Source organism: Liolophura sinensis, chromosome 7 (assembly GCF_032854445.1).
Source record: "Liolophura sinensis isolate JHLJ2023 chromosome 7, CUHK_Ljap_v2, whole genome shotgun sequence".
In the NCBI taxonomy this organism is placed as follows: Eukaryota; Metazoa; Mollusca; class Polyplacophora; order Chitonida; family Chitonidae; genus Liolophura; species Liolophura sinensis.
The window spans coordinates 23,889,379-23,912,663 of record NC_088301.1 but is presented as its reverse complement, the minus strand read 5'-3'; the positions used below and the strand labels follow the sequence as shown (position 1 = coordinate 23,912,663).

Genomic DNA, 23,285 nt, shown 5'->3' with positions numbered 1-23,285 from the left:
CCTCATCCGCCCTATACTGTGTGCCACTCCTTTTTGTTATTTTGTTTTTTTGGCCCGGAAAGCGATCCTACAGCATGTTTTATTGTGAGGGCATTATGCGTACACATGGTCAACAGCTGGACATTGAAAAGCTTCCATGGCTCAGGGAGTTTGGTGAACAATAAGTCAGAAGCTCTTCAATATCGATATCACTGAATTATGTTTTAATGGTGATCGCAAACCAGGAATAAACCAGACCCGGGCGCCACATCCCCCCTCCCCTCCCAACATCATGCATGCCCAATTTAGCACTGCAATTGACCCCGGCATAATAAATATTTGATCGACCCAGAAGTAAGAGGCTAATGATCTGTCTCTATAGTGACCAAGGAAGCCATGCATGCGGCTGATAATTGTCGTGGCTGCGGATGCCACATGCAGATCGCGGCACTTGCCGTTTGCCGCTCAGCAGGAAATCGCCCTCTAACCGGAAATGAAGAGACCTACGGTAATTCCTGATAGGCTTGCTATATTAGTTCTGGCCTGGGCTGTAACCCGACGTACATACTCAGCTCTCCCTCCCCCTGCCTCCGACCCTTTCCCGACGATTGGAGGAAGACCTGTCTAAATGGTCGCACGTCACAAGTGTAACTCAAAACCACCTGTCACAAGACAAAATGCATTAGCTAATTAACAGGTGTGTGGCATAATCACAAATTAAGAGCAGAAGCCAGAAAACACTGCATTTTCACAAAGTGTAATTTCCTTGTAAGTTTTCTCATTTATTTTCAGAGCACAGAACAGGAATTCCATAAATAGACTCAACTGTCACAGTCTGACATTTAATTAACTCAAGCCTGTTTGAGAATGCTGGGCTGCCATACTCAGACTAAGACTGAACTAAACATTTTTAGAAAATAAAGCTCTTTTGAAAAACATGTGGCTGCATGGTATTTATAAGTTGCTTTTTTTTCTAGGAGGTGTGAGGGGTGGTCAAAATGTTGAAGCTTGTTAGGTGCCTTTAAGAATAAAGCGTATTAGTCATCCCTACTAAATGCTTCCGCTACAGAATATAGGACTGCAATGTACATGTATCAGCCGGTAACCAAGATATGTGAAATACAGACATTAAATCATTTAAAAATTTGCACCAAAAGTGGCAGAAAGTGTCAAACACATAGCAAAGCCTTGTATATCTATATATATATTGTATAACTTTGAACTGATTAATGCTTTGTTTTGTTTTTTTGATAACCTGTGTGTCTGCCGAGTGGTTGTGTGAGTGAATGGAGGGCCTCAGGGAAGATCAATACTGTTATAATGACTGAGTTTGTTACGCTGTGAAAATAAAGATATTATTATTAGTAGTACTATTATAAGCAATATTTTGTTAGGAAGGGTTAAAATATCTCAGCCTGGCATAATTTTTGTCCGGTGGCTATTGCCTATACTTACAATTCACATGTATGTACATGTAGACCTTTCCATTTTCCTTTACAGTGACTGCGCTTGTGAAATATTTTCTCGGAATATTGATGGCAAAAAAGTTACTGCTGATTTTTGCATGTTGTGATGAAAAAAATTTGTAGAAGAGTAATCAGCTTATTATACTGCACCAAGTACATGTAATTAGTGTCGTGTTTTGGTATTACTGTCAGAGGGCTATACACATTCAGATTCAACATGTAACTCACAGTTATGCCCCTTTTCCAGCAATAGCTGGGCCTGAGGGCTGTTTCCATGTCCACTTGGATTTCGTTTTTCTTTTTAAATTTACTTTCAAAGTTCCTAACTTTCACATAGTATAGTTAACCTTTCATCCTTATGATCAATAAAGATACTGTCATTGCTTCTGTCAGTTCGTCTGACCAAAACAAATATTACATATACATTTACATATATACATTTACATATGTATGAGTTTATTTTACGCATGGAACAGAAAGGATATTGTTTTTCCACTTATGTATCAAAGGGGGAAAATGTCAGTATTTTTTTTTTCCATATCTCCATCTGTTAATGTATATTTTATGAACAAATCATTTAAAACAGTGTGTGCTTACAGAATCTGTAATTAGCACCTTTATATATCTGGTCTTGGAAAAGAAACCTTCAGAAAGTGGTCAAAATTGTACCTGTAGGTTTTATTTGTCTCTTAAATATAACATTTCGTTGTCTTGTATTGAATGAATTGTTATACCAACAATTCTCTAAAACTACACTGGTTGAGCTGACCACTTTCAGGGCTTCACACAAAGTATAATTTTATCAGTGTACAGAGAATAATTCCCTCAGAATATGCTTAAACAAAAATTTGGTAAACATGTGAAAACATTGAAGAATTACAGTAATAGAATGAGAAGTCTGTTGAATGTGAGTTCTGTGTCATTGGTGTTTTGAAGGAGTTTTGATGGGTCATTTAAAAATGTAACATATTTTCCCTTAGAACCACAAGTGATTTATAGCTAAGCTCCCCCAGGTTATGTCGCGAGGGTGTGGACACCTGAGCATTAAACCTGGGACACTTGTAATTCTCCCCTAAATCCAGTAGCTAACACATCATGAGCATATCCATATCTTTACTTTTCTGAGAGAAAAAAAAAAATAATAACAGGGAGAAAATGTAGTTTTTGCTTTTAGCACCACTAATATCTGTTCTAAAACTGAGAAGAATTAGCATTTAAATAAAAATTGGATGGATATTTATAAGTTATTCTCAGTAAATGTGGAGAATTTTTATACCATCTTGAAAATGCAGTAAGGTCTTCTTGGATCTTGAACTTGCCCGCAAGGTTGGAGTGTTTATGTGTGACGTAGTCATGTGAGCAAACAATTTCAAAAACTGTAAGCCTGTTGAAATATGGTACACCCTTTCCTACCCATGGATGATCTTTGAAGAACATTACTTTGTTATATCCATTTTTACCAGAATGTACATTTCCTACCAGCAGATCTGAACTAGCCAGTATATGTGAGTGTCTTTCTTGATATTCCACATATATCCCAAAAATGGGAGCGGCAAGAGGCTTATATGTGTTCTGTAAACAGCTAATGCAGCTTCTTGTTTAGTCAGACACCAGCAGACTTTACAATAATAGAGCAATTTAACTTTTTTTCTGAAATATTTTAGCAGATATGAGTATCTTTTGAACATTTCTTCTGTATCTTTGTTTTTTGTTTTTGTTTTTCTTCTTTTTTCTTTTTTGTGTAAAGAAATGAAATTCCAAAAACCCTTTTCCCTTTCCTTTTTTCCTTTTACATATTCTTATCTATATGTTCATAGTCACTATCAGTTTCAGATGAGATTCTTCTGCAGTTTGGAGTGGGGGGGGGGGAGTAACCAAAAGATAACATTATGTATAGGTGGCCATTTGAAGCTTGTGGTCTGCTCTTGATTTATTACTCCCTTGTGGCATATAAAGAAAAAAGTCTTCCCAGAAATGGACAATAAAACAAATTGGTTTCTTTTATGTTTTTTACAAACAACTGTTCTTTACATTATCAGTTGTATATATTATGCATATCCATAGTATTGTATGTTAGTTGCATGTGTTTTTTGTGTGTGTATGTTTGTTTTGTTTTTTTTTTCCAAATTTACATTGCAGATGTGTTTGCGCATATTTTGAGACTTCTTTAGTGGCTGACCTTTCTGATGTCTTTAAGTTGTGCATTAGTTTGCCATGGTTGAAAGTCAGATTTTTATAGTATCCAGCGAATTAATAGGTGTGTAATGCTTTTTTGTAATGATGTCTAAAGTTTTATGCCTTGATGTGGCTCTTGGAAGACAGAAGGAAAGAAAACCTTGCGTGAGATTTTCATGAGCTCTTGCAATAGAGTGGTCAGAAATTTTCCCTGTGTCCTGCTGTGTGCTCTCATCAGATGACTGGAATTAAGGCTATTACAATCTCTGTTAATATAATGAGGGAAACTTTTGAAGCAGTAGGAGAGTATTGATGTTCATAACCATATTAGCATTCCACTTATTCCTTGGCTCAGTCAGCATATTGATCTGCAAAAAGGAAAAAAAAAATACACATGCACAAAACTAGAGTGCGAGTTTGGAGAATGAAGGGGTGCATTTGATAACTGAGAAAACCTTTTAGTTACAGCGACATTTTTCATGGATAGTAGCGTCAGTGTAGTCTTGAGCCGTTTTTATCTGCAGGTTTGTTTGAAAAAGGTCGCAGGCACAGATCGGAAAGATTGATTTTCCCTAGGGTGTGGTTTGACGCAGCCATTTGTAATGGTTAGATATTTCTAATTGCCAAAGGTCGTGGCTGGCCACTCTGCATGCTTTACCACCATCGTGGGGTTCTGGTCAGTTTCAAAGAACACTGGTTTTAGTTTTTCAAGTATCATCCATACTGTGTTGACCTTTTTTTTTTGTCAAAGTAAAGGAAGTCCTTGCTACTTATTTTCTCAGATACTTGTTTTTTTTTTTCTGTAATGATTATTTGCCTACCAGCCTGGAAATGATGTATGCCATTAAGATTGACTTTAGGATGCGGTATGAAAGTGTGCATGGATGTTCATCAAAGTTGCGCACTGATTTGCGACACTGGCTGTTCACAGTACCGTTAGTCGACCGATCTCCGTCAAGTGGTCGTCTGCTTTTGACAAGTTGATTTCTACTGTTACATTATGGGAAAATTGTCCCAGACACAAAGGCTAAATTGCACTTTTTGATCTAGTAATATGTTTGATTCTGTAAGTTGCCATTTTGTTCAACAGTATAACCTTAACAGCCAATATGACATATACAAACTCCCATTCTCCTTTACCACAGATGTGTATTTGAGCGTTTTTATTCCATTCTAAGTGAGACCAAAGGATATCAATTTGGATCCGTCTGTCTATCAGTGCGTCTGCCTGTCCATCTGTCCACCTTTGGGGTTTTTTCACTTTCATTACCTTTGTGGAATCTCACATCAGTGGTTGGATCTATTGCATGCAATAACTCCATCACTTGTGATAAAATTTAGCGTGTAGGTTCATTTTGTGTAATTTGTTTGAAAACCAGCCAGAACCCTGAATACATTTTTTTATTTAGCCATTCCCTTTCTTCTGATTGTTCTGATGGTTAATGTGCAATAACTGCTTCGAATAATTATAGATTATTGAGGCTGATATTGGCGAGTTCTATTTTTGTGCACTATATGAAGTATGTTTGGCGTGATTACCACAAACATTAAAACAAACAATAAACATAACTTACCTGCAAATTTCTTCTATTTTGCAGTTGTCAGCAATTTTTCTTCTGCATCATAGTCATGAATATAAATGGAGAAATCACCTGCAAGTTTGGAGGTTTGGTTTTCAACATACCTACCACAGACAATTATAAGTGAGGGAGGAAAAGGCACAACGTTTTATAGAGAGAGACAAAATTAATTAAAGAGACATTCTGATAGAAAAAATGACCTTTGCATTGTATTTAAAACAGACACCATCCAAAATTGGATCTTGGTGTCTAGAATCTACATGAATTATTTTGGAATGGTGTAAATTAATTGACAAGGGACTTAATTTAATTACAATTTTTCATTGTTTAAAGCTGTGACATTACCAGTGTATGAAGTTGCTCTGTCAATCTGACTGTCTGGTGATCAAATTTTTGACATCCCATCTTTTAACATGGGCTGGTCGGTGAGATATTTTACAACCATGTCATAACTGGGGCTCGTTGTTCAGATGTTTTACAACCATATCATAACATGGGCTTGTCGTTCAGATGTTTTACAACCATGTCATAACATGGGCTTGTCGTTCAGATGTTTTACAACTATATCATAACATGGGTTCGTCGTTCAGATGTTTTACAACCATATCATAACATGTGTTCGTCTGTCAGATGTTTTACAACCATATCATAACATGGGCTTGTCGTTCAGATGTTTTACAACCATGTCATAACTGAGGCTTGTCGTTCAGATGTTTACAACTATATCATAACATGGGTTCGTCGTTCAGATGTTTTACAACCATATCATAAAGTGGGCTCGTCGTTCAGATGTTTTACAACCAAATCATAACATGGGTTTGTCTGTCAGATGTTTTACAACCATATCATGGGTTTGTTGTTCAGATGTTTTACAACCATGTCATAACATGGGTTCGTTGTTCAGATGTTTTACAACCATATCATCGGGTGGGTTTGTCAGTCAGATGTTTTACAATCATATCATAACATGGGTTCGTCGGTCAGATATTTTATAAACATATCATAGCTTGGGTTCGTTGTTCAGATGTTTCACAACCATATCATAACGTGGGTTTGTCGGACAGATATTTTACAACCATATCATTGCATGAGTCCGTCGGTCAGATGTTTTTACAACCATATCATCGGGTGGGTTCGTTGGTCAGATGTTTTGCAATCATATCATAAAGTGGGTTCGTTATACAGATGTTTTACAACCATATCATCACGTGGGTTTGTCGTTCAGATGTTTTACAACCATATCATCACGTGGGTTTGTCGTTCAGATGTTTTCCAACCATATCATAACGTGGGCTCTTCGGTCAGATGTTTTACAACCATCTCATAACGTGGGCTCTTCGGTCAGATGTTTTACAACCCCATCATTTCATAGGTTAGTTGTTCTAATATTTTTAATCTTAATATCTTTTAACACTGGCTGGGCAATGTAATTTTTGAAATCCTCTGTTTTAATTACCTCGAGCCATTAACCAGAGGTCTGAGTGCAAGACAACATTGACATTTTTCCAGCTGGTATAGTGCTGTTTAGGCAAATTTGCACTTTTTGAGACAAACATCTGCCTGACTGATGTTTTGTCATGGAGGCTTGACTGTATGTCAACCAAAGTAGTCAGAAAGCAAGCTGTAAGAGAGTTATGGTGCTCAATTAAGTTCTCAGTCATAGTCTGCCTCACCGCAAAGAACCTGCTTTGAATTTCTAGGAGTAGAAGATTTCAGTGTAATGAGCGTCGAGAGCACATATGAGACGTGCCTACACTGCCAGACTGCTCCCTCCATGCAAACAATTATTACCTAACCGTGTCACGGATTTAAATTAACGATTGCTTCTTGACACAAAAGACCAGCAGGTGTGGCATAATAACATAGTTGTCAAGCCATACCGATAGACTTCTTAAGTTCGTTATGATAAATGATAACCTTTATGTCCTGCAGGAAGTAAAAATGTTTGTATTAGTTCTGTATTATTATTATAATTTTTTTATTATTTTTTTTTTTTTGTTTTGGATTATTTCTAATGGTGTTCGATGTTCTATGAGTTGATCCTGAATTATACAGTACCAATGTAATGTACAACACAATGATGTTGTAAACAATAAACTTCTACAAGTATTTTTGAAAGTATCAGACGTAATCAATTCGCCGTCAAGACCACAGCAAGTCAGAGTTGGACTAAAATAGTTTTTGAATGTATTGATTTTTGTACGCTATACATGTAAATTAAACCAGAATTTGAAATCAGGGGGTGTCTCATTTCCAAATTTTTCCCATTTTCCCCCCTTTCTCTCTCATGTTAATTTTGTCAGAAAAGGGTGTACTTTGCAAAGACAGGTGGCTAAGCCTATGTTCATTTGCATGGATATTGTCAGTGGGTTGCGTTTGTATGGACTTACATGCATGTAGTGATAAAGCATAGGTATTAATTTCATAGATACTTCTTGAAAATACCATATATTAATGCAGGTTAAAAATTTTAATATTTACATAGATTTGTGAAAAGCTTGACTGGCTTGATTACTCTTAGTCTTTGGTGTTTAAATACTGGTGGTTGAGGCCAGATATGAATGTGGGTACATTTTTTCTAATTTTTTTCTACTAATCTGTAGGTTAGTTTTTGTGGATAACACAGCCTGCATAAAAATTTGATAGACACAGAATGTGAAAATGTCATAATGTGCTGGTAAATATTCAACACTTATTATTTATAGCTGGCTGCTGTATCTAAGAGGGTAGTGTTAATTTGTTTTTCTTGCCGTTAGACAGAGTACAGGCGGGTGATAGGGGTGATTCAGTGAGTTAGTGACAGGAGGGATCTTTAGGTCAGCGCCAAGTGAGATGTAATGACTGTGACGCGTGGCCAGGACAGCTTTACTGATCAATACCTGAGACGGAGATGAATGTTGACGTCCGACAATTTGTTGCTCGCCTTGGGCCCGTGTCCCCATGGTGATGGTGTAGGTGGAGGGGTGAAGGTCGAACTGTGGTAAGGAAGAGCTGAGTGAATGAGCATGTCGTCACTGGGTCACATGACTTGTGATGACGGTAGTAAGGTGATGAGGTCACACACATTTTGCACGGACAGACAGACGAACTGCTGGCTGTGGCGGATGTTCCGATCTGACCCCAGGGGCCAGAGCTATTTATGCTGACAGCTGATTGGTCCATGTCCTCAGGGGTGATAAAGCTGGTGCCAGGGACGAAGATCGTGGAAGGGTACACGGGATCAATGGCTGAGTGGAGAACGGAGTAAGGTGGCGCAGCGCTATTAATGAAAACTGCAGTCTGCGTTACAAACAGTATTGATCCGCCCGTGGACAGCACTTTCACTTGAGCTGCAGATGGCACCTTCGAAAATTTACAATGCCATCTCTGGATGCTGATGCTGTTGCTGCTACTGCTACTATCACGGCTGCGTGGTTACCACGGAAATACTACATGTCTCTCTCTCTGTGACTAATTAACTATTGTACCTCCACAGAGTCACCTGGGAGCAGGGTGGGGTTGGTGTTCTGTGCTAGGGCTGGATTATTAGTCAGCTATAATGTTGTATATGATCTGGATGGTACTAGCTACTTGCATCATCTAGGGATACCTACACACTCATTTTCCTTGATTCTGTATGGGGCCATCCATCTGTAGTAATGGGGTAGTAACTATACTACCACGTCCAGTTCAGTTGGTGTTAATGTTTCCAGATAAATGCTGAATCTGCTCCAAGAGATAAGGTGCTGTATCAGAGCTTTGGCCCGCTGAGTTGAGCTTACGGTCAGTTCTTATCATTGACCACATCTTCACTCTTGACCAGCCCGCTTATCCAGAAGATACATACCTGGACTACTATCACGGTCAGTTCCAGGCTGCACTCTACGGAAGGTACCCAAAGCCTGTATGTAAGCCGATGACCAGTACACAAGCTTTACGTAGGCTCAGACCTGACCGGCCGCTGCGGAATTAGATCGATCAGTGATTGACCAGTCCGTCGGCGTACTATGCCTTGGACTGACCACTGGGATGGAGTCTTGACGCATCCTCAGGCGCTGACCAGTACGGCAGGAACTAAGGTTGTAATCGGCTTACAAGGATACACCTGGTCAGTGGTTATGACATTAAGCTGATAGCTTAGTCAGGGCACTAACGGAATAAGGGCAGGAAAGAAGGACTGACAAAATGGTGAGTGACTCCCAGCTGGAATGTTATGTCCATGTACCTGTCACATAAACATGGGGATAACAACTGATCCTTGACAGTGACTTACTTTAAAGTTTAGTATGAAGTGCTGCACCTTATTTGTATGTAGGTGTATCACATTACATATTTCTGGTTATGCCAACATCGACTATATATACAGTAGTACATAGTATGGGAAAAGTGCACTATATATATATGTGTGTGTGTGTGTGTGTGTGTGTGTGTATACACATATACATGTAGGTTGCTGTTATATTGTATTGATATTCCCATATACCACTCATAATGACATATTTGGTTACTTGATCATAGAATGCAGTAGAATTGGGTTTGTATTTGATTATGGAATACAATAATATTCCATGCTTGGTGATCTGGTTCATGCAGATGGAGCACTGCAATATAGCATTATGTTGTTGTATTAGGGCTGATGGCAGGGATTTTGTTGCATTGATGTTCTTTGGGATAGATGTTGTTGTGTTGATTTTTTTTATTTTGTTTTGTTTTTTGTGGCTAAAAACAGCAATTGTTTTTTGAACAGCTAGAAACAGCTGTTTAAGCAGTTCATCAATTAAGGCCGTGAAGGATAAGACTTGCTTTTATTCAGTTGAATAAATGCTGTCTGTATTATTATGTGATGTGTGTTAACACCAGCCATAGCATCCTTTAACCTGCAGTCATAGTGGGCATTTGTCTTATCTTAGCACCTTTGATAATAACTACAGTTATTATAGCTAATAACAATAATAGTATCATTCTTTATTTTTCTAAGGAAAATTTGCAATGAAATTGTTCTTCCTGAAAGCCCAAATTTCAGCCACTCACACAGAAGAAAAAACTTTTTATCAGTGGTAATATTTCACAGGGTATGCTATGCATAACCATTAAGAAACAATGAAACTGTGAGAAAATGAAGTGATCATAACTTAAACGTTATATCTGAATTACAAAAACAATATAACATCAAATTGTTTGACACACACTCACTCGGAATGATTAATTGTTTCTATGTAAGATTTAGGTGGAAATAAGATTTATACCATATTTTATAAGGGAAAAGTGAGTTGACTAAATGCTTTTTTTATGAAACTGTACAAATGTGCTGTACGTGTATGTGTGCCTACATGTAGTGAATGCACCTGTCATTATGTGTGTATGTATCACTATGTGTACAGGTGTTCAACCACATACACCTGTAATGATATTTGTCCAAATATTGACAGGTGCAAACGACTGCTCTTAAGGGTAAAATCTGTTGATGCAATAAACTGGCACTGCATGTGTATATTCTTTGACGGATTGTCCTGGTGTCCTAAAATTTAACAACCCTACTAGATTTTATTTGTAATTAACACTTGTACTTGTTTGACTTGTAGGTCACATGTCTGGTTCAATGCTTGTATTCACAGACAACAAGTGGCCCATAACATATTGTTTACAGATAAATTAGGTGTTTAACAGTATAAATTATACATTTGTTGAGTGTTCTGGCACATACATTTGTAATAAATTTATTTACTGAATGCTCAAGGACAAGGAATGGACTGCTTGTACCCTGTGAACATCTGTTAGCCATATTCATGTACTGCCCACATCCAGGGCTAGATTTCTGTATTCGCCGTGAAAATTCGTCCAAAAAAGTTAATGTTAAAAGGAAGATCATAAAATTTTAATTACGTTTGGTTCTGAAACTTACGTTACCAGTAGGATATCATCCTACCTTCCAAAAAGACCTCCGATGACATTTTAAAAGTCAGTAGAGTTCTTAAAAACAAATTTTTTGGTGTAATACATTTACTTTCAGTAGTGATCAATACTGGGATCTTTTAAGGCAAAGACCATGCTGAAATGAAGTATATATCACATGAAAGACCATTAAAAACTGCCCAGGATAATGGTTGGATTTATTTTTTTTTTTTTTTAGAATTTTTCTTATCAAGAAAAATTGTGTTTAAAAAATCAGATTCTATGATGGTCTGTTGTGACCCAGAAGATATCAATTACAACACGTATACGTTTTACCTGAAATAATTTATTTCAAGGTCAAATCAGCGAATTCATTCATAGATCTATATTTGTATGCATTTTTAATGAAACTTACATTACCTGTAGGATATCAATCTACCTTCCAAAAAGACCTCCGATGACATTTTAAAAGTCAGTAGATGATTAAATGTAGCAGTACATTCCTTTTTAAGTAGTAAAAATCTGAAGTGATGTCACTGGTCCCATTGTGGTCAGATAAGGCCACCATAGAAGAAAATATTCAAATGCATTTTACCAGGTTAAGCAAATTTTAAAGAAATAAATCCAACTATTTTCCTACAGTTTAGGGTGATCTCTGCCTTTAATAAGATCGATGATTTTGTGTATTTATTCATGTATTTCTTCATTTGGTATTTTATTCTATACACCATACATAGAATTTTAATCAATTGCTAATATGATCTTTGGGTAGGTCATTTTATGGTTTTGTCTGTCCATCTGTCTGTGTGTTTAGATTTGTGTCCAGGCCACAACTCTGATTGTTTTGCATCTGCGGTTTTGGATTTGGATAGATACAGAGTTAGGAATCTGCTATGCCTTAACTCTGTCGCCATGGTAACAAAATTGCCAATTTACCTTTATCTACAAATTTATCATATAAGTAAATTTGGATGTTGAGCTCACTGGCACTCTTGTTTCTTGATTAAATGGCTAGATTTTTGGCAAAATACTGTGAAGCTAATGCTAACTTGAAGAAGCTATTAACCAGATATATACACTTTTTAAAGTAGTGATGCCTACTCACATACACATTAAAACTGAAGATCAATGCATTTGCAAGCTTCTCATTTCCTTTTATATGATAGATCAGTACTATAAACATGTACATAGGCAGATCTATACAGATAGATAAGGGATCATTCCAGCCTTTCATTTGGGTGATGTGAAATCTAGGAGATTTAGCTCAGGTGGCAGCTAGATTACTTCTCTCTTCATGCAATACTTATGATGAAAGGGCTCTTTATGTCGTGTTTCACTAAGAGAGATAAACATATTGTGTGTGTGTGTGTATATATATATGTATATATATATATACACACATATATATAAACCCTCATCATTAGCCCTAGGCAGAACTAAACATGTTCATGCAGATTTTTACCTTGTAGGATTGATGAGATAGTGTACCAGTGGCTTTTACTGATATACGATAGCAACGGCTGTTGACATAAAAGGGCTTTTATCACTGGTGGCTTATTACTTTTGAATAATACCAATCAGAATTAAGCGATACATACATGTACATAAAAAGACATGAAAAAAAAATTATTTTGCTGCTGGAACCTGTAGATGTAGACAAAAGAGAACAAAGAACTTCGCTCACCTTTATATACAAGCAACAGCTAGTTGTATAGTTGAAAAGTGAAGCTGGCAGAACCTAAGTCCTCCGTGGAAATTATTATTTACTCATATCCATCTTCCACAATTATGTCCCTGTATAATGGGATTAAATCTACAGACCTCCAGATTCAGTGTGTGCCCATAATATATTCATTTTAGTTATAGTTATGGATACATGTTGTCTCATCTCATCTCATTTAATCAGCAAAGAGTAAATGAAGATCGATCTTTCAAAGTGCTTGCTTTGTCATTCAGGTTCTCAGATATTTTCCAACATGTATAGTTTTCTACATCGCCATAATATGTTTCTTTTGCAGACCTGAGTGGTGATAATGTCATAATGCAAATGCGCAATACCTGCAACATTCTGCAAAAAGTTGATGTCCAAAATTAGACAATAGAGTAGAGTAGAGTGTCCAAAGTGTTATTGACTCCCCAAGTCAATACATAGGGTGTCCAAGATTTACCCCCACCGCCACCCCAAGTAAGTGGGATGTCCAAAATTTGACCGTAAAATAGAGTAGGGTGTCCAAAATGTTACTGACTCCTCAAGTTAATACATAGGGTGTCCAAGATTTACCCCCAGCCCCACCCCAAGTAAGTGGGATGTCCAAAATTTGACCGTAGAGTAGAGTAGGGTGTCCAAAATTTTACTGACTCCCCAAGTTAATACATAGGGTGTCCAAGATTTACCTCCCCCCCCCCCCATAAGTAAGTGGATAGGATGTCCAAAATTTGACCGCCCCCTACCCCCCTCATAAATAGTCAGTAGATATGATGTACAAAAATGGACTGACCTCCCAAGCCTGTAGACAAGGTGTCCAAATTTTGACCGACAAGCAAGCAGAGCATCTTTTAATGCTGCAACCAACCTCAAGTTAATAGAGAAGGTGTCTGAAATTTGACTGCGTGACCGACAGGTAAACAGAGCATCTTATAAAGCTGATTGTGACAGCTAAATGAAAGTGCCATCCCTCACCGTAGTACAATGCCCTCCGTGTTTATAACAAAGAGCACAAATTTGCAGTAACTGCGAAATCCCCCCTATATGTTTTTGTCTTATCTTGCACTCAGACCCAACGTCAACTGAGTGACCCATGAATTAAAAGATAGCAATGACCCAGAAGCCGCTCATCAATGCTGTTGCTTTGAGTTTAAGTCCACCTGATGCTGATGGAAAAATTAATCTGTGTAAAAGGAATTTCTCTTGTATGGTTAAATATACCAGCTGGGCTGTATGTATATGTATGTGTTATACTACACACAGGCAGATGAATAAACATGTACAGGTCACAAGTATTTATGCATGTATCTCTCATTGCAGACATTTTGGCCGGTATCCATAGATATACGTGCGTGTGTTTTTAAGATTTAGGAAAATTTTTTACCCAAAGGAAATTTTAAAAACATACAAGTCAGTGGGCGTAAACGAATCCAGTGTTAGAAGCAGTGGAGAATTATAGTAAGTTAACCATTGTCTCTTAAGATTGAAGGTCTTCAGGCTGATTATTCAAGGTGGAAGGTGTCCATTACTGCAGATTGGGTTAACCACATAAGTGAATTAGTACCGCATAGTTATCCAATTCTCCAAGTATTAACTCAAATTAGATTCCACGCTCTTTGTGATTTTGTCCATTGAAGTAAAGGCTGTTGGACTTAATTGTATCACTGTTTGAAGTATTAGCATAATTCAATGCATAATGGTGTTAGACGATGTTAGATCCTTATTTAAGCAATCTGACGTGTATTCAGTAATGCAATAGCCAAGTGTTAAAGGCAAGAGGCAGTTGGGGACGATAAATGCTCTGACTCATCTTTAGACCCCCTTAAAGGCCTCTTGCTCACCAAAATAATATGAATGACCCTTTGACCTTGGGCATACTTATAAAGCATTGCTATGACACAGCAGGCAGATCATACAGTGTTCCCTTGAGAAGGAGTTCAATCCCTGCCATTGTCATACAAGAAATTTTACAAATATTATTACATGGCGTGGGAAAAGAAATATGCTGTATAGTAATCTATGGGTTAATTTTCACAATTAACATTCATTCCTTGAAGCTGCTATGATTCCAGTTTTGCCATGGTTATTATATGCAGCCTAGGTGTTTGAAAGCACATGCCACAGACACCAAATACATTACCCAGTTACAGCTGAGCACTGACAAAGGGTGAACCAGTATATGTCAACTTTATATACTAAGATCCAAGACAGAAAGTACCACTATTTCTAGTTTTAAAGTTTTTGAGGTGTGGATTGTACCTTGCATGGTCTCCAGTCTACAAGGAGAATGCCCTAACAACTAGACTACTGTAATTGAGAGTGTATGAGTGCATGCAATTAACTTTGTGTTATACCTGTAATTGTTTGTATAAGTTAATGTTTATTGGTGAGAGCTTTACTAGTATTTGTTAAAGCTAGGGAAGTTTATTTTATTTTTAGCTCAAAATTTTTTTATTCTGTTTTTCATTGATAAACTGAAAACCAAAGTGTTTAGGTTAATATATAGTACCTCCGAAAAACATAGGTCTATATCTGTGAAAAAACTGTTAGAGAATAAGACCAGATTATGTTAGCTGAGTGCTGAGGTAATATTGGATACTTCTAGTAGCCAAGGAATGTCAGATAGTGAAGATGGTGATAACAGTACAGTCTCAGGGAGAGTGAGTAACCCCAGTGGAGCCACCATCCATCACTTAGGACATCGGTAATTCCCCACCATCAAAGACCTGTAGGAGCTATAGCAGGCTATTGATCTGTGGTTGTCACTGATATGGGGTGGGGGTGGGGGTGGCAGGTTCATCCAGTGTTGCATACTCAGCTATAAAGAGATGGGGTGGGGGGAAGGGGGACTTATGCATCTCTGACTCAATCCTCCAAGCTCCAACAGCTCACTCATCCCTCTGTTATCTCCCCCACTCCTCCCCTTATGCTAAATGCAATCCCCCTAACAGTTACAAGGCCACCCTACTCTCCCCATTCACCACCATGACCACCACCCCCTCAATCCACTCTTGCTTTCTTCAGCTGCACATGCCTCAGCTGTCAATGCTCATCCTGACCGACATGCCAATTCTCTCTCATGATTCACTCAGATACATATGGCGTCGTTCACAGCCTTCCAGGTGAGGATGAGACACCATTAATTCTATGTCCTAGTTCAGTGTAAACTAGCAGGACTTCCTCACTGTTTAGGTTTTGCAGTTGTATTGTTTGAAGGTTTGAATGCCGTTGATTTTGCACTGATTTCCACTTCCTGTCTGTTATCTTCTTGGCTTTTTCTTCACGCATATTAAACGCTCTCTTGCCAACATTATGCAAAATCTGAATGTACAGTTTGAAGAATTTTGCATTTTTAAGTATTAGTTGCAATCTAAATTGAATGTACATACTGACACTGTATTTTTAGTTTGCCCAGGTATTTAGAGGATGTGAGAAAGTATCAATGTCCATCAGTTAGATATGTGAGAAAGCATCAGTGTCCATCAGTTAGATATGTGAGAAAGTGTCAATATCCATCAGTTATATATGTGAGAAAGTATGTCCAGTTATTCATGTGACATTGTGTCAGTGTCAGGTATAATCGTGTGACAGTGTGGGAATGTGGAAGTGTCCATTACACAGTATACTCATTGTGGCTTGTATATAGGCGCTTAATTGTAGTGTTTTGTGCTCAAGAGATATATTTCTGAGCACTGGTTAACACTTGTTTGTTATCCACCTACAAACTAAACATTTTGTTTCAGTAAGGACACATATACGCAGTCATTTGTGTATAGGCTTAATTACATTATGAGACTCATAAAATTACAAAAAAATTGTTTTGTGAGTTTAGTGTTCAATCCCTGAAGTTTGACAATCACCCTGCCAATATGGACTCATTTCTAGATTTCAATAATACAGTTTAAGAAACAGAAGTCAGATAAAATGTTGTGTTATTTTTGGAGTAAATACAGATTGACTCCATTGGGTGTCATGGTTGGTGTCTTTCATGTGGCTTTCTAGTGATGCAGCACCTTAAATATGTGTTAGTTTTGAGACAAGATGACATTGTCATGATATGACTGAAGTAAAATAGCACACACTGCATGAACATTAAACATCAAACAGACAGAGATGAGTGTGATCTATTTTGGACAGATCACATGTGGTTTATAATTGGCTGACTGCAGACATAGGATATCCCAACGGGGAACATTGCTGGCTTTAATCAATTAATACAGTCCAAGCAGTATACACTGTTTTTCTTATTTTGTCTAAATACATCTGTGTCTCATATGGTTGTGCTTGTAGAGCAGAGAGTTACATCACCAGCTCGGCAGGGCAATAGCACAGAAAGCTGTTTGTACACAACTTTATAGTATTGGCTTGGTTACATGGGACAGCTGCCTACTTTGGGTACTGCTGCAGTGTAATGCCATAGTTCACGCAATACATTCAGTTTAACCTCTCACTTTTTAGTTTTGACCACCCGTTGTAATTTTAAATAAAAACCCTCTCATAAAAGAATCAGACTATTAAACATAATCAAACATCGACTCCACACCTCACAATGCTTAACCAAGAGCCCGTGCCCACCCACCCTCCCACAACTTCAAGTCACCCACCCTCACCTGGTTCAGCTCTTGTCAGTCCCACCTTACTAATATTTGACCCCTGTCCGCTTAGCTTTAGTGGCCTTGATATACACAACTGTATTTGTGGCCTGGGGGAAAAGCCATTGATTTTCCTTCTAGCCAAAGACAATTGGACTGTTTACAAACGTTAGGGGATCTTATCACTGAGGAGTGACTGTAGACAAAGATCCTCTCGTTCTGCCTTCAGGTCGTGTCTCTGACAATAAACCAGGGTGGAGACCGCCCTTAGAGGCCTGACTTGCTGCTTAAATCTGTTACTGTACAACAAGCTACCCAGGACACAGCTGAGGCACAAGCTAAACATGTTAGAGGCGATTAAAACCCTATCCATTTGCACAGTGAAAGTTTCTGACATGATCACGTTTTCGTCACCTCAGCCTGTGTGATGAGCCGAAATAGATGGCTGAAAACAGATGGCTGCCCTATTAAAGGATAGAATTTAAAAAATATTGCTTGTCAAAAGAAGAAAGAAATGGAAATAGGTGGGTGGATGGGCTGTTGTTCTACTATACAGAGAAGAAAACGATGTTTTCAATGATGTCAATGATGTTTATATATCTTCAATAAACTTTTGTATTTAACATCTTTGGTAAGATATAATATATGTAGTACTAATGCAGTGTATTGTTCTTAGATGTTTCCAATGGTTTATATATGTTTATGCATTAAAAAGCGTCTTATCTGAGGCAAAATTTAGTTTTATATTTTAATGTGGCCAAATCAACATCTGTTTCAGTGTAATTATGTTTTGTTTAGTCCGTGCTGGTTCTAAGGTTAATTCATTATTCCTCACGTCTGTTAAAAATTAGGCAAATTTTGTATCAGTACTTTTGTACTATGGCCATTTGCACCCACATATGTAGATGGGGAAATTATCCAATGAAGGAGCAGGACCTTTAACCCCAAGCACTCACTCACTCACTAACTCACTCACCCACTCCATTGAAGGAATACATGTATTTGTTTATTTGATTTGCTGAACCTGTGGATGGTAGAAGGTTTCTCTTTGGCTCTGTCTGGTTTCCTCTCACCATAATGCTTGTTTTCCCTTGCATAATTGAAGTATTTTTGAGTACAGTTTATTAGACACCAATCACACAAATAGAAATTCATACTCAAGAATGTTTCACTTGACAGCATGCAGTTAGGTATATTGGTGAGGGAAACTGGAGTGCAGTGTATAAACAATTGTCCTTTTCGAAGTGCCTGACAGAAAGTCCTGACTTGAAGTTAACACTGAATCAGCGAAAGATGGGTTCAAACTTTGCAACCGTCTAAATTTGCAACCTTATTGGTCAAGGGTCTGACAGTCACAGTGAGCCAGTACTTTAACCATTTCAGACAGGGATTACATATTTATGTCTAAACTGGAATTATTTTAGTTGTCCATTTGTTGGCTTATGCGCAGGAACATTTCAGAAGTGTCCATGTGTATGTGTGTTATTATACCCCTGTCCAGCAATTATTCCCTTGTGCAAACTTCAGGACGTAATTATAATCTGCTTTTCAAGATTGGTATATTAAAGTCTGTATAACCTTTTCAACAAATACCAGCCTACAGTAAAGCCTTTCTAACAGAGCCTGTTTTCCTTGTGAGACATTAGCCTAAGTAGGTTTCAGCTTAAGATACCTTGTGTGATGTCCCGTTTTGGGGATATTTAAATAAAATAAAGAACTAAAAAACAGATAGAGCTTCAATTATTTATTGCAAGACAGAATTGCCTAACCTGAAAACTGGGCTTTTAGCCCAATGTTTATACTGTCTATTCCCAAACTGTGCCACATATCGCATCTCAGAGGAACAGGCTTAACTGCATGAATATCAGCCAATCAGAACTGCCCATATATTAGCTAGGTTTGGTATATCCCTGATTATTTCCAGTATTAATATCAGAACCTTTTTTTTCTTTATTTTTTTTTTTTAGCTCTGACAGCTGCTTTCCTCTCTCATTACCCCCTGATATTTATCGAGGTTGTTCCCAATTAGAACTCCAAGTTAAGACCATTTTTGCCTTTGAGCAGGATTAATATGTCTTGTCTAGAAAGGGAAAGCATATAGCTTGAGCAAGAGAGATTCTGATCTCGCATATAACCTTATATCTTGGGTTTAATGCTATGGAAATGGTATTTTTACGCATAAATCCACATTTACGCGAAATTCCAACATATGGTTTTGCTTTGATATTTCTTCGCTCATTTTTTCTACATTTTCCTAATGTATACATGCGTATTTACTTTTCAAATAATTAGGATACATGTAAATTCCTTTTTTTATTACTATTATTATTTCTGCACAATACAGTGGTATATAAATCTGAATGAATAAGAAATACAAATGACGGGTGTATTTCACCTAAAGTTTTAACATTTATCAAGTGACACATATTTTGCTTGATTCATCTACTTTTAATATTTGGGATACTTAAGGCTTTTTTTTGTGAAGTATGATTAATTTCTTAACGGCAAAACTTCAGTGTTGGTGGCATAAGTGTCATTTTAAGGCCTTTGTGTGCTTCTGAAAGTGCATTTTTACATACCAAAACTTTACAGGACTTCCGGTATTTGATCACAACTTATGATAATTGACAAAACACACCTAGAAACCATGTCAGCATTTTGCATGACATGCTCATGAATTTGGTAGAGATGCTTTTTATATTCGAATTTGTCAGTCATTTTCCACACATGTACTTCTGACTAATTAAATCACAACCAGAAATTGTTTGTGTATTGTTTTCTTCATCGGATGACTTCATCAGTGTTATTGGTAAATTGTTCATCAAAAGTAAGGATATAGAATGAGTATAGCTATGCCTAAAACTTGTCTGTATATTGTTTTTTCTTCATCAGATGACTTCATCAGTGTTATTGATAAATTGTTCATCAAAGTAAGGATATGGAATGACTATAGCTGTGCCTAAAACTTGTCTGTATATTGTTTTTTCTTCATCAGATGACTTCATCAGTGTTATTGATAAATTGTTCATCAAAGTAAAGATATGGAACGGCAATAGCTGTGCCTCATTTATATAGAATATCCGATCTTCTTGTTTTTTTGAATAATATATTGAAAAGTTATACATGTAATAACTCTAGTTTCTGATTATGTCAGTCATGGGTTTATTGTACAATTGTCTTGAGAATGCTTTTTTTTTTAACTACTTATTTTTGCCCCAGTACATTTGATTGTTTTCTGTTTATTAGTTCAGTGCAGGGATTTTGAGCCCATTGAATTGTTAAGTTCTGAGGGCCTTAATCAATAGTTCGTTTTTCCTGTACAGTTTTGTCCTCTGACGATCAGAGGTATTGTTATGATGAAAGCTATCCATGTCAGCTCTTGATTATTATCCACCTGCGTCATATTGATCATTCCTGGTATGTTTAATTAAAGATGAGCAGATGCCTTAAGCTTATTCAAAGAAAATTTGTTAGGCAGCTGTGCATGTATGTTTATAATTGTGCTCTGGTCAGTAGTGCACTGGCTCATGTTGAAGACTGCTCTTCATAAATTGAGTCAGGCAAACAGACAGGCCAAAAAACAAAAAACATTGTTCATCAGCCCTACTTATTTCTATAGGTAACTTGCACTCACAGTCAAATTGTCCTGTGGCAACTCCAACAAATGCTGATGCAGGGCGAGAATAGATCCAAGTAGAGTACTGTGGCAACTCCAACAAATCACGCAAGAATAGATCTAAGTAGAGTACTGTGGCAACTCCAACAAATCACGCAAGAATAGATCTAAGTAGAGTGCTGTGGCTACTTCGACAAATGATGCAAGGCGAGAATAGATCTAAATAAGGTACTGTGGCAACTCCAACAGATCATGCAAGGCAAGAATAGATCTAAGTAGAGTACTGTGGCTTACAAGAACAGATCTTGTAAGGCAAGAATAGATCCAAGTAGAGTACTGTGGCAACTCCAATAGATCATGCAAGGCAAGAATAGATCCAAGTAGAGTACTGTGGCAACTCCAACAGATCATGCAAGACAAGAATAGATCCAAGTAGAGTACTGTGGCAACTCCAGCAGATCATGCAAGGCAAGAATAGATCCAAGCAAAATACTGTGGCAACTCCAACAGATCATGCAAGGCAAGAATAGATCCAAGTAGAGCACCGTGGCAACTCCAACAAATGACGCAAGGCATTTTTTGCGCGAGTTGCTGCAGCATTGACACAGTGGAGGTTATCAATGGAAATGGAAATAGCAGATAGATCTCTAACAAAAGTTTTGGAGTGGGCCTTTTACTGTGACTACGAATTTCTGTTCTTAGAGATCCAACATGACTACATAAATATGTGATATCTCAAAAGAGAATATATGGCTTCTGAATAAGATATTGTGTGAATTTTCATTGTTTGAAATATTTATTACTCAGTTTGGTTGTATATAGTCAATTTTTTTCTTCTTACATTTCTAAAGAATAATGGAGTAGATGCCATGAATAGCTGTGAAATTCATGTTGGTAGCTGTTTAGGAAAATTTTTTCTGGAATTACCTGTCAAAATTGTGCTTCTCTTTAATTAAAAAACTACCCCAAAAATATGTATGGCATTGGCTAATAATTCTGTAACTGTCAGTATACTTTGATGTATGTCTGTGGTTGTTTCTTTTAATTGATTGTGCATGGAGAAAAATCATCACCAGATGAAAAGTTTTAGATTAATAGACACCTAAAAATTAGCAATTTGCAAGTGACACATTTTGCTTGATAGTGAGTGATTCGTCCACGATAAAGGGCCACTTAAGATTTTGTGTTTTGTTTTGTTTTTGTTTTTTTTTTTGAAGTTTGAGTAATCCCTATCAGAAAAACATAATTGTTCATATCAGAAGTATCTTTGTAAGGTGTTTACACATATGTGCTTCTTGAAGTGGATTTTTACCTATTAAACTTCAGGTGAAATATACTATACACCATACTTCCTGTTTGCGGGGGAATTTTCTATTCAGATTGACGTAGTACACATGCCATTAATCATGGCCAAGCATGCAAACCTCCATCTCATTACTATTTTTACCATTATACCCCTCTTGTTGTGTGTGTGTACTGCTTTGACTCTGGTCACCAAATGACATTTGGGGTGGTACATTTTCTTGCAGCTGAGTCACTAACCTGGTTTACTTTTCCTTCCTTCATCAAGACTTGAAGCAGACATTTCCCCACTTACTAGAGGCTCAGGGATACTTGGCATATGGCTCAATGTTTGATAATGTTACAGCTGATCACAGAGTTTCATGGTTAATTCTGCGGCGATTAGACCTTAATGTGTCATGACGGTGGAGTTAACACGTGTCTACTTCATCTTTCAGATCTGAGACCAAACCAATTTCTAAAGTGACACAGACGGTCTCCTAAAATCGTTTCTTTTTTTTATTGACTGGGATTTTTTATTAAGTTGTCCATTATAATTATAATATTTGTGTGTCTGTAATCCCTTTCGTAGCCTTCAGTCGAGGATTTCCGTTGAAGTGACCAGCGATGAGACGGCCATCTCCATGGGAACATATTTTGTCAATTTCCTCCTAATGCATTATTTCTGTTCATAACTCGAGTTTTCCTATTTTGTCTTCCGACAGGCAAGAAGTCCCACTGAACTCAACTTCTGTTTGGACTCTAACAAGGCTCAAAGAGAGCTTATCGCTCAACTGGAAGCCAAAAACAGGTAAATACATAATAATAAATAATAAAATATGGAATTTCATAAACTTGTATACAGTAGTTGTATTAAGGTAACCATGTGCCTTAATTATTTTTCAACCTCCTTTGCAACCAATATTTTTAAACATGCTGAGAGAACTATTGGGTGTAGAGAAATAATTTGCACATTTTTAGGAAGCTTTCATCTAAAGTGACACAAACAAATTATTTTTG

At 37.3% G+C, this 23,285-nt stretch overlaps 1 protein-coding gene across 5 annotated transcripts in view; it reads left to right on the top strand.

Moving 5' to 3' along the window:
* The window catches only part of LOC135471899 (dystrobrevin beta-like), a 108,559-nt gene that overhangs the window by 70,373 nt on the left and 14,901 nt on the right, over nucleotides 1-23,285 (top strand). For all 5 annotated transcript variants that reach the window (XM_064751320.1, XM_064751318.1, XM_064751321.1 and 2 more), the window contains one exon: nucleotides 22,991-23,076. In XM_064751320.1, coding sequence (XP_064607390.1) covers nucleotides 22,991-23,076 — 86 coding nt within the window. The remainder of the gene's footprint in view (nucleotides 1-22,990; nucleotides 23,077-23,285) is intronic.